Here is a 19,420-nt window from a genome sequence, read left to right as displayed (position 1 = left end):
GGAAATCGATGCTTTCGGGATTCGGGACTCGAAATTAACTTACGACGGGCAGGATTTTTGCCTCACGAAACGATCGTACGAACCTGTTCCTTGGCCCTCGGCTTTGTAAAGAGCTCGTAAAACGACCAGCATCTCTGCTTAATGCCGTTGTTTTTGATGGTTCGATAATTATGTCGACAACGTTCTCTGAAATTGGGATAAAAAAAGAACAGGTACAATGTAAGTGTCAGCACGTTCAATAAATTCGATGGAAAATGAATAACAAACTGATTGAAATCGGTAATTAACACCGTTTAACTGCAATTAGCTAATGCCATTACATATTCTCGGAAATAACACAGCGTTTACTGTTAATTGGAACAGTTATTGCGAGTCGGCGAGGCGATCGCCATTCGATGGATATCGTAGATGCAGCAGGTTGCAGTCCTGCCTGGTGACCTAACGTGGTTAGCCTGGAGGTAATAATTGCGGCTAGTACATTGCCTTGTAATCAAATTGGGTCGCGTCCGATCCCGAGCTACCGTGACGCAGCTCCAATTATCACAATTCACCTTAGCGCTACCTGTTACGAGACGATTGTCTTGCGGAATTCCGTCGATGGCCGCGGACGTGGTCGATTCGCGAATGGACCATTATCGAATAGATCTAGAACTGGCGATAAAAGGAAAATTGAACCGTTATCGCGATACTCTGCGCGAAGCAACGAGAGGTCGGTGAACCTGCAACGTGCTAATAAATGATCCTGAACGCCAGGTGTTTGCTAAGCTCGTAATCGCCAGTCAAATGCTATGACGATCGTTTCGTACTCTCTCCAGACGTACGAGATGAAATTATTACGGTAATAAAAGGAGAATTCTGAATTCTTTAACACACTTTGACTGGCACGCTGAACCCGTTGTTTGTCTTCACAAATCTTATCTATACGAGTACACCCAAATGTCTTGAAGAAATTTAATAAATTTATTTAGGGATTAATGCGTGCATTTTTTCGCGGTTTACGAACTCGTACACAGTATCCAGGGCACTAAGTTAAAAATTTCAAATTGTTACTGTGGTCTACTCCTAGGAGGAGGAGAATTAAATGTAGAAATTAATTCGTGATTAATTAGTAATTAATTATTTAACATTATTCTGTTTTAATCACTATTTTACAACAATAACAATTATATTAACACGTTGACTGCCGCAGTGAAAATGGGCATTTGTTACGAGACGTATTAAAGCTCTAATTATTAAGAATAGGAATAATTAATTTTCAAATTTCAAATGACAAGCTTTTAATTTGATACTTTACATTATTAGTATAATAACAATACTACAGAAAATAATATTTTTCTATCGTTTTCTTTTAATTATTGGAGTGCATGTAATTTGCGATGCCGGTCACCGGTGACCCCCACAGCAGTCAACGTGTTAATAATTGAAATTACTATAATTAAAAAAAAATAAATCTTTAATTAAAATAAAGAAAAAGCATCAAATTAATTTCGATTATCTTTACAATATTTAATTACATTTTTATCCATAATTTCAAGTATCTAATATGAGTATTTTTGATTAAGTAAGTCAAAGAATTCCTATAATAATAATAATATAAGTGATGGGTTCCTATATAAATTCAAGTGTCACCCATATAGGTATGGATGGCAGTTAAAGTATTAAATAATTTCGTCCAAAGAATTAAGAGGATCGATGCAAATACCCATTCTCAAAATAGTATTATCGTTTCTGAATTGTTATGCAAGCGAACAATCGTTGATTGAAACATATTCTCGGTTCGAAAGGGATAGGCCTCAGTTCGGTGCACACGACTATTTATAACGAATCGATACGAGCCGTCGGCCGGCGCATTCTTCACGTGCTCGACGCTTACACGTGCAAAATGATACCAGGAGCACGCGAGAGTGTAACACCGTACGATTCGCGAGGAAACGGTAAAAAGAGGATCGGGAGAATTGCAGGTTACCGGAGTTCGAATCGTGACGAACGCGAGTTGTCCAACTGGATGCAACGGTATCCGGCTGATTATGCATCTGATAGGGTAGCAGGTGACGTCCGATCCGCGTTGAATCTCGCGAGATAATCGCATCTGCTCGCGCCCAGGTATAACTTAGGCGTTAATTAAACGAAGCTTGGATTCGTCGCGTAGGAAATTAACGAGCTGGGCGTGCGCGAACGACGATTTATCGTAGCGAATAAAGACAACCCTCCGAAGAAATATCGTTTTTCTGGAGATTCAATTTTCCATCGAGCACAGATCCCGGCTTTAACGAGGATCATTCGAACTGATTGCCATAAATTATTAGCCAACTCGTATCTAAGATTGAAAATCTCGAGAAGGGGGCTATAACATTTAGACCTTCTGTCACTTTTGTACAGGTCAAACGATAAGAATTATCCAAAAAATTCTTGCGCCATTATGTTTAGTGGGTCAAAGTCTCAAAGAATAGCTGAAAAATTCTTTTTTGCCAGTTCTGATCTGACCGTAAATGACCGAAAAAGGGTTGGCTCTAGAGCGAATTTCGCTCTAGTTCACTTTAAATCTAGCGAAAATTTTCCAACGATAATTGTACGAAGAATTGATCCATCCACTTTTCTCTGGGTACGTTCGTTCCCTCGGGACGAGTCCGCAACATTTACAATGTTGTTCTGGGGTTTTAGTTTATCCAAATTATGCACCGCGGCGACGAATGAAATTGCGGATCCCTGGACGGACGATTAATCGTTTGACCACCGACGACCGGTCGGCGAAAAGGGCGAAAATGTTCGTCGCTATGGTATTGCACAAGCACAGCAAGCACAACAATGGGAACCACTCGAACCATCATTCGAGCAACAACAATACCACCCGCACAACCAATAACCTGAACAACAATCACATCAACAATAACGTCACCAATTTGAATCAGACCTTCAACGCGAGAGCGGTAAGTGTTGAATATTTCGAATACCTTTCGTTGGAATGTCGATACATTCGGATTATGTTAATCGGACACGTTTGAAAGAAACGGCGCTTATTATTTTTAATTTGTTACCTCGATTCCGTATATCGCGTGCGATTCGAATCAAACATACGGGATTGATATAAAATCAATGGCTGGTTAGAATTTTCCAGACTTCCGTGTTTAAAATGCTAACGTTCTCAAGGTAGTTTCATTAGGTGCCCAAAGGCTGATACTAATTATCAGAATTAATTAACCAAACCGAGCCGTGAAAGTCGGGAAACTCTCACGATCGCAGCCGTGGCGCTAAAAGCAGGAAACGTGTTTTTGTATGAGATTATTTAATGTATAAATACCCTGTATACACCTGTTGCACCGCGGCCGAAACGAAAGCCGTTCGATTAATCGAAGTGACAGTAATCTTGGCGAACAGTTGCAATTAAGCGGGCACCGGGGGAAAACGCATTTGAAACCGGTAATACTTGAAATCGCGTTAAAAACCATTATTCACTCATTGAATCGGCGTGAAATGAATTTTTCCAACCGTGATGGAACGGCTGTTCGTGTCCAATCGGTTACAGCCGTTTCGTGCAACAAACACGATTTTCCTGTTACCGATTCTCAACGATATTACGCAAACGATTTCGTCATTTTTCACCCCGGCTAACGAAACGAATTTGACGTAACCTCGCGGTATGGAAAAAGGGACGCGTTTTTGGCAAGGTTTAGAACGATTTATCATCGATCCGAGGAGGGGAAAAAATTGCTCGCTCCTTTCGGCACGGTTAAAGTCGACAGAAGAAAAATTTTTCCGCTCGACGGGGAATCGCGTTTGCGCCGCGAAGGAGAGTTATCTTCGTCGGTGCGGAAATCCCATGAAATCGCGACGATTTCGCTGACGCGAATGCGAACGCGAGCGTCTTGCCACGTTGATATCCTCCTCTCTACCGAATTTATTTTATTCCTCTTTCCCCTATTCGTTGACACCCTCTATCTACCTTCCCACCCATTTTTTCGAACCCTTTCAGGGTAATAACGTTCACCTCCTCCGTATACGTTCAAGTTTTCCTAAACCTAGCTTGAAAAATAAACGACACGTAATTACCAACGCTTTATCGTCGTCCCTGTTTCAATTAAGGGCCTAGAATAAACAATAAATCGCGAATCGTTCGGGGGGGCAGTGTTTGGACACCACCGAAGGCAAACCCTTTGGAATGCAAAGCCGCGCGACAACGGGACACGGCAGACTTCGCGACGACGGACAGTTTAATCTAGTTGTTAATTTATAGCGTTTCGGGCGAGTCCCTTAACACGTTCGTTATCAGGATCGAATAACACAAAGGACTTAATCTCGCTGCTTCATTTGCATGCAAACCTCTTGAACCGGCGACCACCCTCTCTCCGATAGATGCAATTAACTTATTCCTATTCCTCCACCCTTTCGTTCGCGAAAAATAAACCGACCCGCCTGCAAACAGGATGCAAATCGCGCCGCAGGGAAATTACTCAAGGGAAAGGGCAGAAAAAAGAAGAAAGAATAGAAAGAAAAAGAAGGTTGAAATATTCAAAGGCAGAGATGAAAAAACAATCGGGCAAACTTCAAAATAAAAAACAGTGGCCCGAACGAATATCGATAGGTCGTGTCTAGTCGATTCGCGACAGAAATTGAAGCGAAATTGGATCGCGAACGAAGCCCGATATTCGTTGCTCGCTTTCTATAGACATCTTCTGCTTTAATACTTTGTCTAAAGGGATGAAATTGAAATAATCGGCCGGGGGATGAAATATAAACGCGGTATCCGTGCATTATCGGGGAGAGAAATAATTACTCGCGAATCGTCGATCGAACTCGGACGGGTTTATAAAGTTGTCAAAGGCAATCGGTCAGGGGGATTGCACTCGGTTGCAATTGTGTACGGCTTTAACGACCGACACGTTCGGCTCGTAAAAATTGTCAACGCGACGTGACGAACGCGTAGCACGCGCCCGACAGCTCGAAATGGACACACTTCCGGTTAATTTTCATCCTATGAACTCCATCAAATTTATTCGGTTCAATGAATCGCGAGGATCGATCAAATATGAACGAGACTTCGCAGATATAATTGCAACCCATTAATGATTGACCTATTTTCCCATTAAACTAACAGTCATTTGATATTAAGGTAAAGTGGGGCAAGTGCAGACTGCTTTTTGTAAAGTTGCTATTTAAACCTGTGTATTTTCAGTCTGTTATGTAAATATTGAACCCTGTGTATTTTCAGTCTGTTATGTAAATATTTAACTCTGTCGGTATCAAACGCATTGCACAGTTATTGTTTAATTCATATTAACACTTTAAAATGAACATTTGTTGTGGGACGTATTGAAGCTCTAATTATTAAGCATAGGAATAGTTAATTTTCAAATTTCAAATTTCCAAGTTTCTATCTACTATTATTATTTAAAATAATATTTTTCTATTATTTTCTTTTAACCCCCGTGGCACTCAACGTGTTAACTAGGACCCTAATTTTCCTTGTAAATTTTCATTATGATAGGAAATTGTAGAAAGTGTCAACTACTCTCCACTTTCCCCGAAAATGAAGCAAGAGCGAATACTTGTTTCATGTTTAATGGGGCGATAGCAGAATTATTAACAAGCCTGCTATAAAATGCTTTTTACTACATTGACACATGTTGTTTATTTTTATAGTTATCTATTTTTAACACTAAAACTACCAAACCAGTAAAAATGACTAGCTTCGAGTTTCTCATTTTATGAAATGTATGTCGACTATTGTCGAGATAAAGAATGGATGTATATATTAAATTATGTTTCATCCCTTATCTATTTAATCTTCTATATTATTTTCAACATAAAAATTAATGTGCAACGTCGGTAGTTCAGTACTTTTTGCCGAAATATAAAAGAGGATATAGTGTCGAATGGTTCGTATTAACTTTTAGTAGATTACTACATATTAATTATGGAAATTTCATTCGTATTATAATAAAAATAACCGGTATATTCACCTCCTCCGTTTGCAAACTTACCCCCTTCATCTTATTACAATTTGATTAGAACAAATCTTGTCTGTGAAATTTGAAACAGTTTCAACAATCTACTGAATTGTGCGTGATGTAACTTCTGTATAATGGTGTTAGCTCATCGTAATTGTTGCAAAGCAAACCGATCCTACACAACTGAGTAAATATTCATTTGCATATTCCATTCCGGTAGGAAACGCCTCCCTTATCGCGTTGAAGGTTACAGTAGAAATAACCGAGTACACCTTACGTTATTAGTACAAGTTAATCACGACGGCCGTGTTATATTTAATCGACCGGTAATAAACGATATGGTTGAATTTGCAATTTTTCGTCGAGCGATAATCAGCAGGGAACCGATTATCCTTGCGTTTAATTGCGATTAACCTGTTCGTCGACGAGGTAGACGTAGCCGTTAATGAAGCGGCCAGGATTAAGCCCTTGATCACTGGTTATAACGAACGTGCTAAAGGAGTAGCTCGATACGCTATAAATCGTCAACTAGATGAAGCCATTTATCACGGCCGTGCGACGCGTGCCTATATCATTCGCGAGCCGAATCCTTCAATCGCGAGGCAAATCCCCGTGGTAAATCAGGTCCGCGGTGATATACAATCCGGGTCGAGGTTTTGCACGGTGTACAATAAAGCTTCCACGATATCGCACGCCACCAGTTATGTTTCGTATGAAATTTTCAACGGGCCTCGCAGTTTCCCGTTGCCCTTTCGTCGGCCGTTTTTAATTGGCGCCAGAGGCGAGGCGACTGTTTGTTGCTATCGAGGGTGTCGAAGAAGACAAGAAGGGTGAACGTTAAACGTGACCGACGAAGGGTGAAAGTGTCGCTACGTGGCAGCGAACAAAGACGTTTAAATAGATCGAGGAGAAGTGGATTAACCGTTCCTTTCTGTTAAAAAACACCCACCCCCATCTCAGGTGTATCGAACCTCGTCGACCCCTTCGTCTTCTTCACTTTGCTCGTTTCTTAGCTTACAAGATATTCTCACTTGGGAGTAGAAATCTGGGATTGAAAAGGTTCTGAAAATAACTGTTTCAAACTGTTATATATCGGTTCTAATTGAAACAGTTATGAGAACCGGAATAATGTTATAACTGTTATTAGAATACAGGTTCTAACCTAATATCGGTTTTGATTACGGTTCTAGTATCGGTTCTATTATCATATTTTCTGCATTAAAATTTATATTGTCTCCACAACGCTCGAGAATGGCTGGAAACTTAATAAATCGATATCATAACAGTTTTCAAACACTGCTAGAAATCCGTACTCTATTTTCTAAATAATTTATATTATCGGAAATGTTTGATAGGATATTTAAAATGAAACGTTTCAGTCAGAATTATTTTCGCGTTCTTCATTGGAGTACGGATTCGTGAGAATTGTCTTAAAATAATCTGTAGTATCGGGAGCGTTCGATGGGACGTTTAAAATTGAATATTTCAATTAGAATTTAACCGAGCTTTCAGGGATTTTTCTAGAGAGCACGTGTTCTATTTCCACCCCTAAATTGCACTCTGTCAGAGTTAACCGATAGAACATTAAGAGGACCCCCAGAACGTTGATACGTTTAATTAACGATGTCCACTCGAGATGGTGGAGTTTAGCCGAAAATCCACCCTCGACCTTGCCCCGCAGGGGTCGACCTCGTGCACGAAACAACCCCAATCGTCTGCGCTGGTCACGTTGCCAGGGTTATGCTTGGACAATCGATAGACAGAAGCCGGTTGTAATCATTCCGATTACATTGCTTTAATTCCCAGTGGTTTGTCGTTAATGTTCGACAAATTGCAAATCGAAAATCGAAACGTTGCGACAGTTGGACACCGTGCGAAGATGCGATGGTCGATGCCGAATTTGATCGTCGATTTCCGGCGGACAAAAGCGATTATCGATGCAGGAGAATATTTGATGAGCGATTTCGAGGCAGGTTTTGACGCTTGTCCACTGTTTACCGAATTCTTCGATCCCAATCGCCGTTCTGATTCGCCTGGCTATTAATTGCTAGGAAATGAAGGATTTTGCAAATAGAATGGGATCGATCACGTTGAAGCGTTTGCTTTTCGAAGCATTGTATTTGGTTTTCGGAAAATTCATTCGCGTTTGGTGGTTCGTTCCTTTCTCGCCGCATTTAATCGACCGGTTTGTGCACACAATTTTTCCCTGTAATCGCAGGCGAAACAAAAGGCGAAAGCAATTTTTCCTAGCCTCGGAGCCTGGTACTACGGACAGGGTTTTTGTTAAATGCCAGTCGAGACTGGATCGATGGATGTTAAGTCACGTTCACACTGAAAATCCTTCTCTAGAGAACCGTTGATCACACTTTGGCGAAAATACTGCGTGGGTGGACGAATTCATTTCTCCTTATGATACCACCAAATTTGAGTATCCCGATCCATCAACTGTCCAGCCAGCCGGTTTACAGGTGAATCACGAGCGACGAATTGAATTACGCCGTATAAGGTGGCGCTTAAGTAGAGTTGAGAAGGAGCTGAGCAAAGACGAAATGAGAAAGGAAAGAAGGATACGATGTAACGGGATAAGTGGCAGTGTCAGGCGTTGTGTAATCGGCCGCATGAGAAAGGTCGCTGGAACCGAACGATCGTTGCTCCGCAAACGATGGACGCGCCGTGGAAATTCCGATGTTCCTCGCGGACATGCCAATCAAATTTCGACTTTATTTACGCTGCGCCCACCGGACCGTTCAAATTGACCTGGGTTGTGAAAACATTTGGGCGCGTGCCGTCTAACGGGTCAAAAACCGTGCACTCCGAAAAAAAAGAAAAATTCAATCAGTTCGTACAAAGTTTCAAATTATCTCCGCTGTCCCCCAACGACCTGGGTTGTGAAAACGTTTGGGCGCGTGCCGTCTAACGCGTCAAAAACCATGCACTCCGAAAAAAAAGAAAAATTCAATCAGTTCGTAAAAAGTTTCAAACCGCGTCCAATAATTAGCCAACTTCGACCGGGCAGCAGTCGCGCTATTAAACACTTATGGCGGCGGCCATTAATGCGGCCCACGTGCATTTCCCTCGCGGCTACTAACAGGAAGCCCTCCTTCCAATACGAGCGGGGGCCGCATCGTCTAATGGCAGCGATGTAACGACCTTGCCAGCGCACGGTATCTTCCGGTTACGAGCTTCCTGATGCGAGCCACGAACAGGTCCGCTCGTAAAAGCCGAACTTGCGCCGCGAAAAGCGTACGCCTGTGCTTTTATGATCGACCGTTTCTATCCCGGAGATACTCGATGCGTTTAAGGGTGATCGCCTCGGGACCATAAATAATTCCTTCCCGTTTCGAAAGAGATATCGACTGGCACCGTAATTACCAGTCCTTTCTTCCCTTCGACAAAGGATACACTGGGTGTACCAAAAGTTTTAGAAATTATTTCTCTTTATTATTCCTAGAATCGTAGGAGTTCAACGATCACCCAATGAGAAAGGGACATTTTTCTTTTTAGTTGACATTCACGTCACGGTGACTTATTCTATGGAAGTTCCCGTGCACCGTGTAATTTCTCTTTAATTCGCTGTCTTTACGTATCATTGCCGCGATATTAAGAGCGGACTGGATGAAAAGGCCGGGCAAATAATAGGCATTCCGTTGCCTACTTTCTCAGATGGCACGTCGACGAATTTTGATGACACGAATTTGCAAAACGATATTTCTTAGCCCGCACATTCTCTCATTCAATTTCAACATCCTTATCCTTATCCTTACTAATATATAAAAATGAAAATGCTGATCGTTTGTCCTTCCATCACGTTTAAACGGCTAAACGGATTTTAATGAAATTTGCACTGTTGGATAGCTATTCTTTCAAAATGGACATAGGCTATGTCATATTGCGATTCGTTATGTTTTTGACTAACAAAGAAGCACTAAAGAATTGGTTTGGTAATACTTGGCATTGCAACCTAGACCCCATCAGTATATTACACTCATAATATACATTTATTTTTTTTTTTTTTTTGGCATTCGTTTTCTTATTCGTGTCGTATTAGATGACAAAGAAATATTTGTCATTAAAAAAAATATGTGCCTTGCATTTAATAGTATTTCTGTTTGTATTAAAGTGTGTTTTAGCTGATGTTTTTTCCATTTCTCCTTTCTCTTCAATTTAAAATGAACTGTTGGCGAATTTACGAAAGGGCTGTTTAATTGTTGGGGACGTTACGAGAACGCCGTCGAATAACAAATCGCAATATGACATAGCCTATGCCCATCTTGAAAGAATAAGCTGTCCAATAGTGCAAATTTCATTAAAATCCATTTAGGAACAAACGATCAGACACTTTCACTTTTATATATTAGTAGGGATAGGAATAAGGAAGTAGGGATATTAATAGTTGATTAAAATTCCCGGGCAGAGTCGGGTAACGCAGCTAGTAATTTATAAAATAAATTTAAATCTATTCAAATATTATAAAAATTCTTTTAAGATTGATATAATTAAATTTGAATATTTAATTCGATAAGTAAATTTATAAAATGTTACATTTAAAGAACTACTCTGTTCTCATTGTTAACTTTGCACTTTCCCCCCTTTTCTCGTCGGTAGATTGATGGTATTTAATTAATCCCCCGTGCAAATTGTCTTTCGCTTGCTTGGCACGATGAAAATTTTCCATATTTCCCGGGATGTTCCCTGCTCTTTCCAGCTGTACGCTGGCACCCACCTCGAAACAGCCGTCAGACATTTTGGCATAAAACAGGGTGCTTAACGTGGAGCCAGTTTTATTTTCTGACATCGCAGAGTGGTAACGATTTCCGTTGACGCCTCTCTTCCACGTTACCTAACTTTAAGGAACATCAACGTCAAGTATTTTCGTTCCTTTGAACCTCGAATATTTCAGTCATATTTTTATTCACTGCCACGTTTAACCCTTTCATCTGTCGACATTTGAGCGTCCAGATAAAAAGTTAAGACGATGCACGAATGCGGCATTTAGAATCAAGTTATTCGCGCGAAACTTGAGAATTTCAAAGGGTCTTGTCTTAACTAGTTCAGGACCACCGGAGAAAATCAAATATTTTTCGAGCCCCTATTTCAAATTGCCCTCCCTTCTTCCGACTGCCAGCCATCCGTTTCCTTCGAGGTAATGCTGAAATTGGCAAGCTTACCGGAACTCACGCCATGCGGTATAACGTCCATTGCTATTCCATCCTCGAATCTGGTGTCATCCAGTATTTACTAACCACTGCATCCCTCCGGATGCCTGTTCAAGATTTCAGACGACCCTCTTCGAACCCTTTAAATCACGTCTTTATCGAATCTCATGAATCATAAGGGTGACAAAACTCGGCTCGATCAAATACAAGATCGCAGCCCCGCCGTTTGGTCGATTGCATAAACATAGATTTTCGTGATTGCACCAAGTGGTCCGAGTGTTTACCTTTCAAAGATAAACAGCGTATCTGTTGGCAACGAGTAACATTTAGCGTATAAATTATAGTAAACTACCAGGTGCGGGAGTTTGATTACTGTTGTATACTATTTACCGTAGTTGTTAGCCGGCCAAATGTACGCAGCAACGGTAGTCTATATCGACGCGGGTGAATTTAGTATTATCATTAAGAGTCGGTAGATTTATCGTCAAACAAACCGTGCTATGCGTTACGGCAGGGGTGGGCAAATTGCGGCCCGCGGGGCACAGTTTCTTTGTCGCCCGCCAAGACAGAAAAATCCGCTTTGAACCGAGATTTAAATAAATCGAATAAAACTGCCACTATTTATTTTTATGGTCCAATTTACACCTTTCTGAAATACAAAATTAATTAATGATTGCAATCATTTTAAAAGTTTGTCAAACAAACCGTGCTATGCGTTACGGCAGGGGTGGGCAAATTGCGGCCCGCGGGGCACAGTTTCTTTGTCGCCCGCCAAGACAGAAATATCTGCCTTGAACCGAGATTTCAAGTATTTAAATAAATCGAATAAAACTGCCACTGTTTATTTTTATGGTCCAATTTATACCTTTCTGAAATGCGAAGTTAATTAATGAACGCAATCATTTTAAAAGCTGCGGCCCTCCGCTAACCTCCGCCTCCACAGAGTAGCCCCCGAGCCAAAACAATTGCCCGCCCCTGCGTTACGGTATCGCTGGACAAACCAGAGGATACTTAACGGAAGCTTCGCGATTGGAAACGTCGAAAGGAAACGGTAGACTATTACGATGGAACGATTCCGATCGAGAGATGGGGAATTAAACTATCTATTAACGGGGAAAACGTTCGAGCATATCGGACACGATGCCGTGGAATATAATTTAGGTCGTCAAAACGGTCGATCGACACCGTTTATCGATACCGGCGATCGAAGTCTTTATCCAACGTCCAATCGACATCGAAAATTTCATCATTGGCCGGCAGGGAGAATCGTGACCGATGGAGACACAAGTGGGGCAAATCCGTAACGTGTGCTTCGACCCTATGAACGTATTTCTGACACTCGATAAGACGGCTACATCGATCGTGCCACGATTATGTCATTTTTCTCCTGGCACGATCTTTCGACTTTATTAGAACGAAACTTTTTCGGGCTCGAGATACGTGACAAATGAAATGAATTTAATTTCTCAGAAATATATAAAATATTTTACGTGTATCGGTAAATACGGCGATCGTACCTACACGATAACTCGCGTTAGTTTCAAGTACCTCGCGATATCTCGTCGCCTTTCACTCGGCTATACTTCGCGCCATTGTGCAGCCACGGTTGTGCAACGATATTTTACTTCTCTTGCATTGCAAAACGAACGTATATGTGTTTTACAGGGACACGTACGATCGTTAACGTTGCATTGTCTTCCATCCCGTGACATTCTCATATAATTCGGCAGTAGATCTTGCGGATACCGTTACCATTAATCTTTCAATCGAATGGTTTCACGGTTAAACGGATTTTCTTCAGCTTCTCACAATCAGTCGAGGGATAACAGTAAAAAAATTTCGACGCAGGAACAGAGATATTTAAAATAGAAGCCTTTTAATAAATCATAGGGGAAAGTTAAGATATTATTCATAATATGAAGCTATGGTATGTTTGAGAATTTAGCTGAGCAATTTTATAAAATATCATTTAAATAATCTGTGGACAACGTTAACTGCATTTTGAATACAGTTGTTATATCTTACATGAATTAGTAAAAATATGATGCAAAGGTACAAAATCGTACTGATTGGTTTCTATCTCTGAGTTATCAATAATAAATTGATTTTATTTAACATTGAGCACAGGTCTCATTACCCTTAAACGTTGTTTCATATTTTCAAGTTGAACTTCTTCACACAAACTGCAGAACCACTCCTCTTCATTAAGCGATACAGAAATATTTTTTATTGTTATAGGCCTCAATAGCTTTATTCATGTTTTCTGCACTCCACTGTCGGTACTTTCTTTTTGACATAGCTATGACCTAAAAAAAAATATCTAAAATATTGATCAATTGCTTAAATCGTACTGGTACGATTTGAGAAACTACGCTGCAGTACAATTTAGGCCACTCACCGGTTCTTTTATAATTTTGTTTTATTTAATTTAAAGGTGCATAAAAATGTAGGCTTATATGTATGTAAAAATAAATATCATTAAATTATTTTTAAAAGCGCGACATGATTCAAATTTTACATTAGGCTGACCTGCTCTTTCAAATTTGTTAGAACGCTATTTAAGGTCTTAGCTTATAAAAGATGTTGCTAGCTGGCGTCGCCATTCAACATTAAGCGAAATTTGAATGTGGTACGATTTAGGAAACCAGTACGATTTTGGCAACTTCCCCCAACCGAATTTCGACACAGTCCATTTCGAAAGTTTTGCGTGTAATTATAATCGTAACACGGTTTATCAGCACCGTGATCGCTGCGTAATTATTACGTGTAATACCGAGGAATCGCGGAAAGAAAGTAGCCAGCCAATGGTGAAATTGCAGCGCTAATCCCCGTGCATTTTAATCCCGAGTAACGCGTTCGTGGGGATCGGTGTTAGTAGAGTAATTCGTCGCGTGATAGTGAAAATCCGTCTACCCGCGAGGAAAGTATCGCGGAAAACTTCATCTGCTTTGGTATCTCCCTTCCGCTCTGTTCCTCCGATTACACGCTGTTATGCTTTCAAAGTTCGCGTCCCAGTTAACGCCACAGCTTTGGATCGTCGACGGTTCTTCTCCTTTTTTTTTTTTTTTTTGCACGCGAACCAGCGATTTCCCAACGATTTACATAGGAATGCGATTACCGCTTCTTTTTGTCGCGTGGCTTGTTAACTGAAAAAAGCCGGGGGAGGTATCGTCGGTTCTTAGCGCGAGGCAGAGCGACGAGGAGGAAGCATCGTGCCGTAAAATTGCATCGTTTCAGTTTTGTGATCCAGTTATCGCGGGTTACGTGGCTGGCTCGCTTTGAAGCATAATTACCAGGAAAATATGTGGTAAACGCAGATGCTGATTTTATTTTCGATTAATGCAACTCGCCCCGTTTTGCAGAGTCACCTCAAATTTCGCCCATTTTTTCCCACTCGAATTTCAAATCGAACTGTGTGTCAATCAATTCTATATGATGGTACATTAACACTAGGTTTACGGATATTTTTGTATACCTATCTTTACGGACACCCGTCAAATTGACGGCTAAAGGAAACCGGGTATTTTCTTTAAAAAAAAAAAAAACAATTACGATCTTAACGGACTCAATATAAGTTAATTAAATTTGATAGGATTGTATAAATGAAGTCCGAAATCCGTCAAAATTCTAGGTCCCTTAAACCTACTGTTAATCTCAGAAAAAATTTAAGTTCAGCATAGGAGTAGTTTTGAACTAGTGATTAAATTCTCACTATTCTCAATATTGTCCAAGCAGTGTATACACAAAAAAAAGGTCAATACTTCTTTGATAACAGTGGGGATTTTACTAGAATTAGTCAACTGTTGTTTAGTATTTGAAGGGTTGTTTAATATTTAAAACTACCCTCATTGAATGTCTCGAAAACAAATGTAGATACGATAGAATGTTTCAGACAAAAGTTGTTTGTCTTAAAATTCTGCACAAAAAAGGTCTCTTTCGTTTTTTCGATAGAACTAATTCTTTATAGAATCAGATATGATTTCCGCAATTTCTGACTGAAGGATAAGTTCTCCTATGGTGACAAAAATTTATGCTCAACTTAAACATTTTCTGAGATTAATGTACCATTATATTGATTGGCACAGTTCGATTTGGAATTCGAGTGGGAGAAAACGTGTGTTTTTGGGGTGACTCTTTTCCGGAAGAAGGAATCATCGGTGTTCAGATAAATTCCGATTGCAAAACCCCTGCTTTGTAAATTTCCTATGAGATTTCCGGGTTGATGGCAGCGCAGTGGATAAGATCAGCCATCTGCAACCCAGAAGACCCTTAGATCCTCCGACCTCTATTTTCCCCAGATTCCTTTCGATTATCCTCCTGGCGATCTCTTCTACGAATCTGTGTCCCAACGAACGAGACAGCTTCCTCGTGACGCAAAATGTGTCCGGTTCGTTCGGATTCGAAGAGACCCGAACGAGGGAATATTCATAAGCGTGTCAACCTTGATCGAAACGATAATGGGACACGCGATACGGGGAGGAGACTGTCTCTCCTTCGAGTCCTTGAAAAGGTTGTGGCTGGCCGAGCCACGATGACAATGATTACGAAATTACACGTTGACCGACCAAGGCATGCTTTACCGAGCTTCAAACTCGGCAATCGATCGTCCAGATACGAAATCGGACCAGTTCGACTCGTTCGAAAGCCACTTTCTCTCATTCGCTCTTTCTTCTCCCTCGAAGGACCAAGAAGACCGAACCGCAACAATAAGAATTATTTCAACGATACCGAAGGTTAACTTTGGAAGCCAGCTACTCTCGTAACCGCGTTTCGTAATCTCTTCCTGATTATCAAGGAAATTCGAAGCAAAACTCTGTATTTACAAGCGTTCCTGTTAAGGCTAGTCTGCAAACAATCGTCGCTCGCCAAGGTTTTCCTTCACGAAAGTCGAGCGAGAGGTCGAGTTTAGATATCCGTTCTCCAGTCACACTCGAGGCAACGAGTTTATCCCATCTATCGGGTGTCCGTATCGTCCGGCAACCGTTCACTTCCAGATTCCCCTACTCCGCTGGCCGTTTAATGTCCCACGGGCGAGCTGCGAGCAGCCTTTCCTCGCGCGGCTACACCGCGTGTCAGTTGGAAAGCAACCGCGGACAATAACTGACAAGCAACCGGTCAGTCAGCCAGTCGTTCTGGCTGCGAAACCTTCCACTTCTCCGCTATTCCAGCGACTTCGCGTCCGTACGTTCCCCGAGTGTGTAACCGAGAATTTTCAGTCGGCGAAAATGTGAGGCACGATTGGTTTTCATCGCGAAATGGGTGCAGCAGAGAAACGACGAGGAGTGCTGTGATCCAGGGAAATTGGTTCAGTGTTCGTTGGTGTCCAGTGATCCACGATGATTGTATGAATAGATCGTGGCTCGACTCGCGAAAAGTGCTCGTGTATTCGAAATAGAGAGCCAGATTAAACGATTTCTCGATCGATGCAACGACGCTTCCAGGTACAATATTCGACGGGGAAAGAGAGCCCGAGGGATGTAGAACGCCAGAGCGAGACATTCGAAGCAGTACAGAGTTCCTGGTAAAACCAGAAGGGTTATCGGCTCGATAAACGCGCGTGTTCCAGCGACAGCCCTTCGATCGCGGGAAACATATGTTATCAGGACGGCTGATCGAGCTTGATTATCCTGCGTCACCGACGATAACACTGCCCTCGTGACGAGGACGATTTATTGGCATTAACGAGTCATCCTGCCTCGGTTTCACGCTTGTCGAAACGCGTTTTCCTCGCCGCGTCTCTTCCGCGATTCGGACGAGGAACGTCCTGAAACGGCGCGGAGAATTTTGTCGAGCGTATTGCGCGCTCCTCCTGACATTTAAATGTCAGCATCGTTTGCTGCGCCCTCGAATCGGTCGCAGCACGTTAACCCTTTCGCTGTCGCGCGTACGATTCCTCGAAAACCGTACCGCTTGCGATCGTTTCAATCGTATCGCCACGGTTTTGCGAAACGTTTCCGCGAACGTATCGCCGTTGGTATCGGCACGACGCGTCGTTCGTTCCATCAGGAAACGAATGGCTAGTAATTGTTTCCGCGGGAGAACGGGTTAAACGAGCCGACGTGTCCCAGAGACAGGACGTGCTCGTCAGGATAAGTAAGGTAGCGTGCTTTCGGGCACGGTAGGTTAATTCTCTCCTGTATCGTGGAATATTTAGAGCATAAAATAGTCTGCTAGCTGCTTCTTCTTTCGAGAGAAAACGAGACGGAAATAATGCTGGAAATAATTATCGTTCTTCGATGGAAGATCGCGAAACGATCGGCAAAGGAAAGCATACCTAAAGCTGTGAAAACGTGAGAAGATTAGTACTCGATTTATTCGAGTATTCGAATTTCGAGTCAAAGAATGATCGGTCGATCGAGCCGAGCCGAGCGCTTGAATTTGCCGATTTACCCGAAATCGACGAACTGCTTGAAACAAAAGCGAGCCACTCGAATATTCGAGCTGAAAATTCATCTTCAAGTAAATCGAAGTTTCGAGTAGCTCGCTTTTGTTTCAAACGGTTGGTCGATTTCGAATAATTCGGCAAATTCAAGCGTTCGGCTCGGCTCGAACAATCGAAGCGAGTTCAGCTCGGCTTGTAAATTACGAGTACTCGAATTTGGAGTCAAAGAATGATCGATCGGTCGAGCCGAGCCGAGCCGAGTCGAGTGCTTGAATTTGCCGAATTACTCGAAATCGACGAACTGTTTGAAACAAAATCGAACTACTCGAATATTCTAGTAGCTCTAGTAGTATTCTAGTAGTTGGTCGATTTCGAATAATTCGGCAAATTGAAGCGCGCGAGTTCAGCTCGGCTTGTAAATCACGAATACTCGCACAACTCTATTTATGACTCCACGTGAATGTGTGAGTTTTCATTCGAAAAAGAAATAGAACGAAGGAGAATCGTCCGTGGAAATGAGTGAAAGTGGTCGTTACGTTGGCCCGTTTGAAGGAACGAAGAGCTCTCCTTCCAGCCGCTAATTAGCCGGAAAATTATTCGAGAATCCTTCTGTGCGCGGTTTTTAATCTAAACGAAGAGATTGTCCCGTTTAGCAATGCAAAAACAGCCTTGTCCTGGTGCATCGGGAACAAAGGAGCCGTAGAAATACGCGACGGTCGTTGACTCTCGTTCGAGTACCGAAGAAAAATGTGCCTGCAGAGAACCGGTGACCCGCGGAAAAAGCGATAAACGACGCTTCCACTCGTGTCTACGAACTTTTCAAGTTTTTCTTTCCTATAATGCCCGCTATCGCGGCGCAAGGAGAAACGAGTTTCGTTGGAGGCGATCGCTTTATCGCCTATCCGTCGCCGGTTATCCGCTCGACGCAGCTCGGTTACTTTCACTAGCACCTCGCGGAAAGAGAAAAGGGATCGACCTGGCCACGGCGCGTTATATAAATTCGGCGTTTCGCGAACTCCTGTTAATTGGCCGATACAGACTTGCGATGCAAAATACTGTTTAGTTATCGAATAACTTAGTCGACAAAATTTACAGGCGAGAAACTTGTCACAATTTGATCGAAGTGCCATATTTTCTTTTTTCTTTTTGTTTTTTTTTTGGTCCCCTTGTCGCTCTATTCTAAGGGGAGCCCGGGCAGTGTGGTACCACCCACGCCAAATAATTCCGGGTAGTGCCTTACCCACTAAAAAAAGATCAAAGTACCATTTCGGTACATTCATAACCATGGAATCTAGATTGATTCTCTGTTTCGTGTACAAAGGAGAATTGACTTATATAGCAATTAGACTGGATACGGATAGATTAGTAAACGATCTTCTTCGTGCTACAACCGTCCGAGCGAAAGTCACTGACCGATATTCTTTTTATCGCCAGATACCTATGTATCCGTGAGCGCCCGTGTTACCGTGTACGCGTTCCCTTTTTTTCCTTCTTCATTAGAATGTTTCCTGGGGCAGGAAATGTAGTTCAAACCGTTGAAAACCCTTGGTAACATTGTTCCTGGAACAACGAGGATCGTTCGGAAAGGATTCGGATCGACGGAGGGAAAACGCGTGATCGATGTCGCTCCGTGTACCAGGTGTTTAACGAGCCACGTGTACTCGAACGATGCTCGTTCTTCGATAATCGAGCAAACACTCGTCTCGATGCAATTGCAAACACAAACGTTCGACAATTATTTCCCGTTCGTTCGTTTTGCAGCGGCCCGTCGGTTCTTTTGTTCGGCATAGACCAATTGGTCGGGAATTACGTACGATATCGAATCGATAAAGGTTAGCGCAGGGACCGTCAAATTCTCTTATTGACCCCCTCTATAAAAAAATGTTGAAAAAGAAAAAAAACTTATTTGATTTTCGACAAATTTTTACATAAATCAA

The 19,420-nt window shown here is 42.0% G+C and overlaps 1 protein-coding gene across 4 annotated transcripts in view; it reads left to right on the top strand.

The window, feature by feature from the left end:
- GckIII (Germinal centre kinase III) overlaps positions 1–19,420 on the top strand; it is a 96,416-nt gene that overhangs the window by 36,298 nt on the left and 40,698 nt on the right. For 2 of the 4 annotated variants that reach the window (XM_034322130.2, XM_034322131.2), the window contains exon 2: positions 2,662–2,927. The exons of 1 other annotated variant lie outside the window; for it this stretch is intronic. In XM_034322130.2, coding sequence (XP_034178021.1) covers positions 2,691–2,927 — 237 coding nt within the window. In that variant the 5' untranslated portion in view covers positions 2,662–2,690. Of the gene's footprint in view, positions 1–2,661; positions 2,928–16,165; positions 16,543–19,420 lie in introns of those variants that run through there. One more of the 4 variants, XM_034322129.2, reaches the window with a different exon arrangement.

Source organism: Osmia lignaria, chromosome 4 (genome assembly GCF_051020975.1).
Source record: "Osmia lignaria lignaria isolate PbOS001 chromosome 4, iyOsmLign1, whole genome shotgun sequence".
Taxonomy (NCBI): Eukaryota; Metazoa; Arthropoda; class Insecta; order Hymenoptera; family Megachilidae; genus Osmia; species Osmia lignaria.
This window is presented reverse-complemented; position numbering and strand designations above follow the sequence as displayed.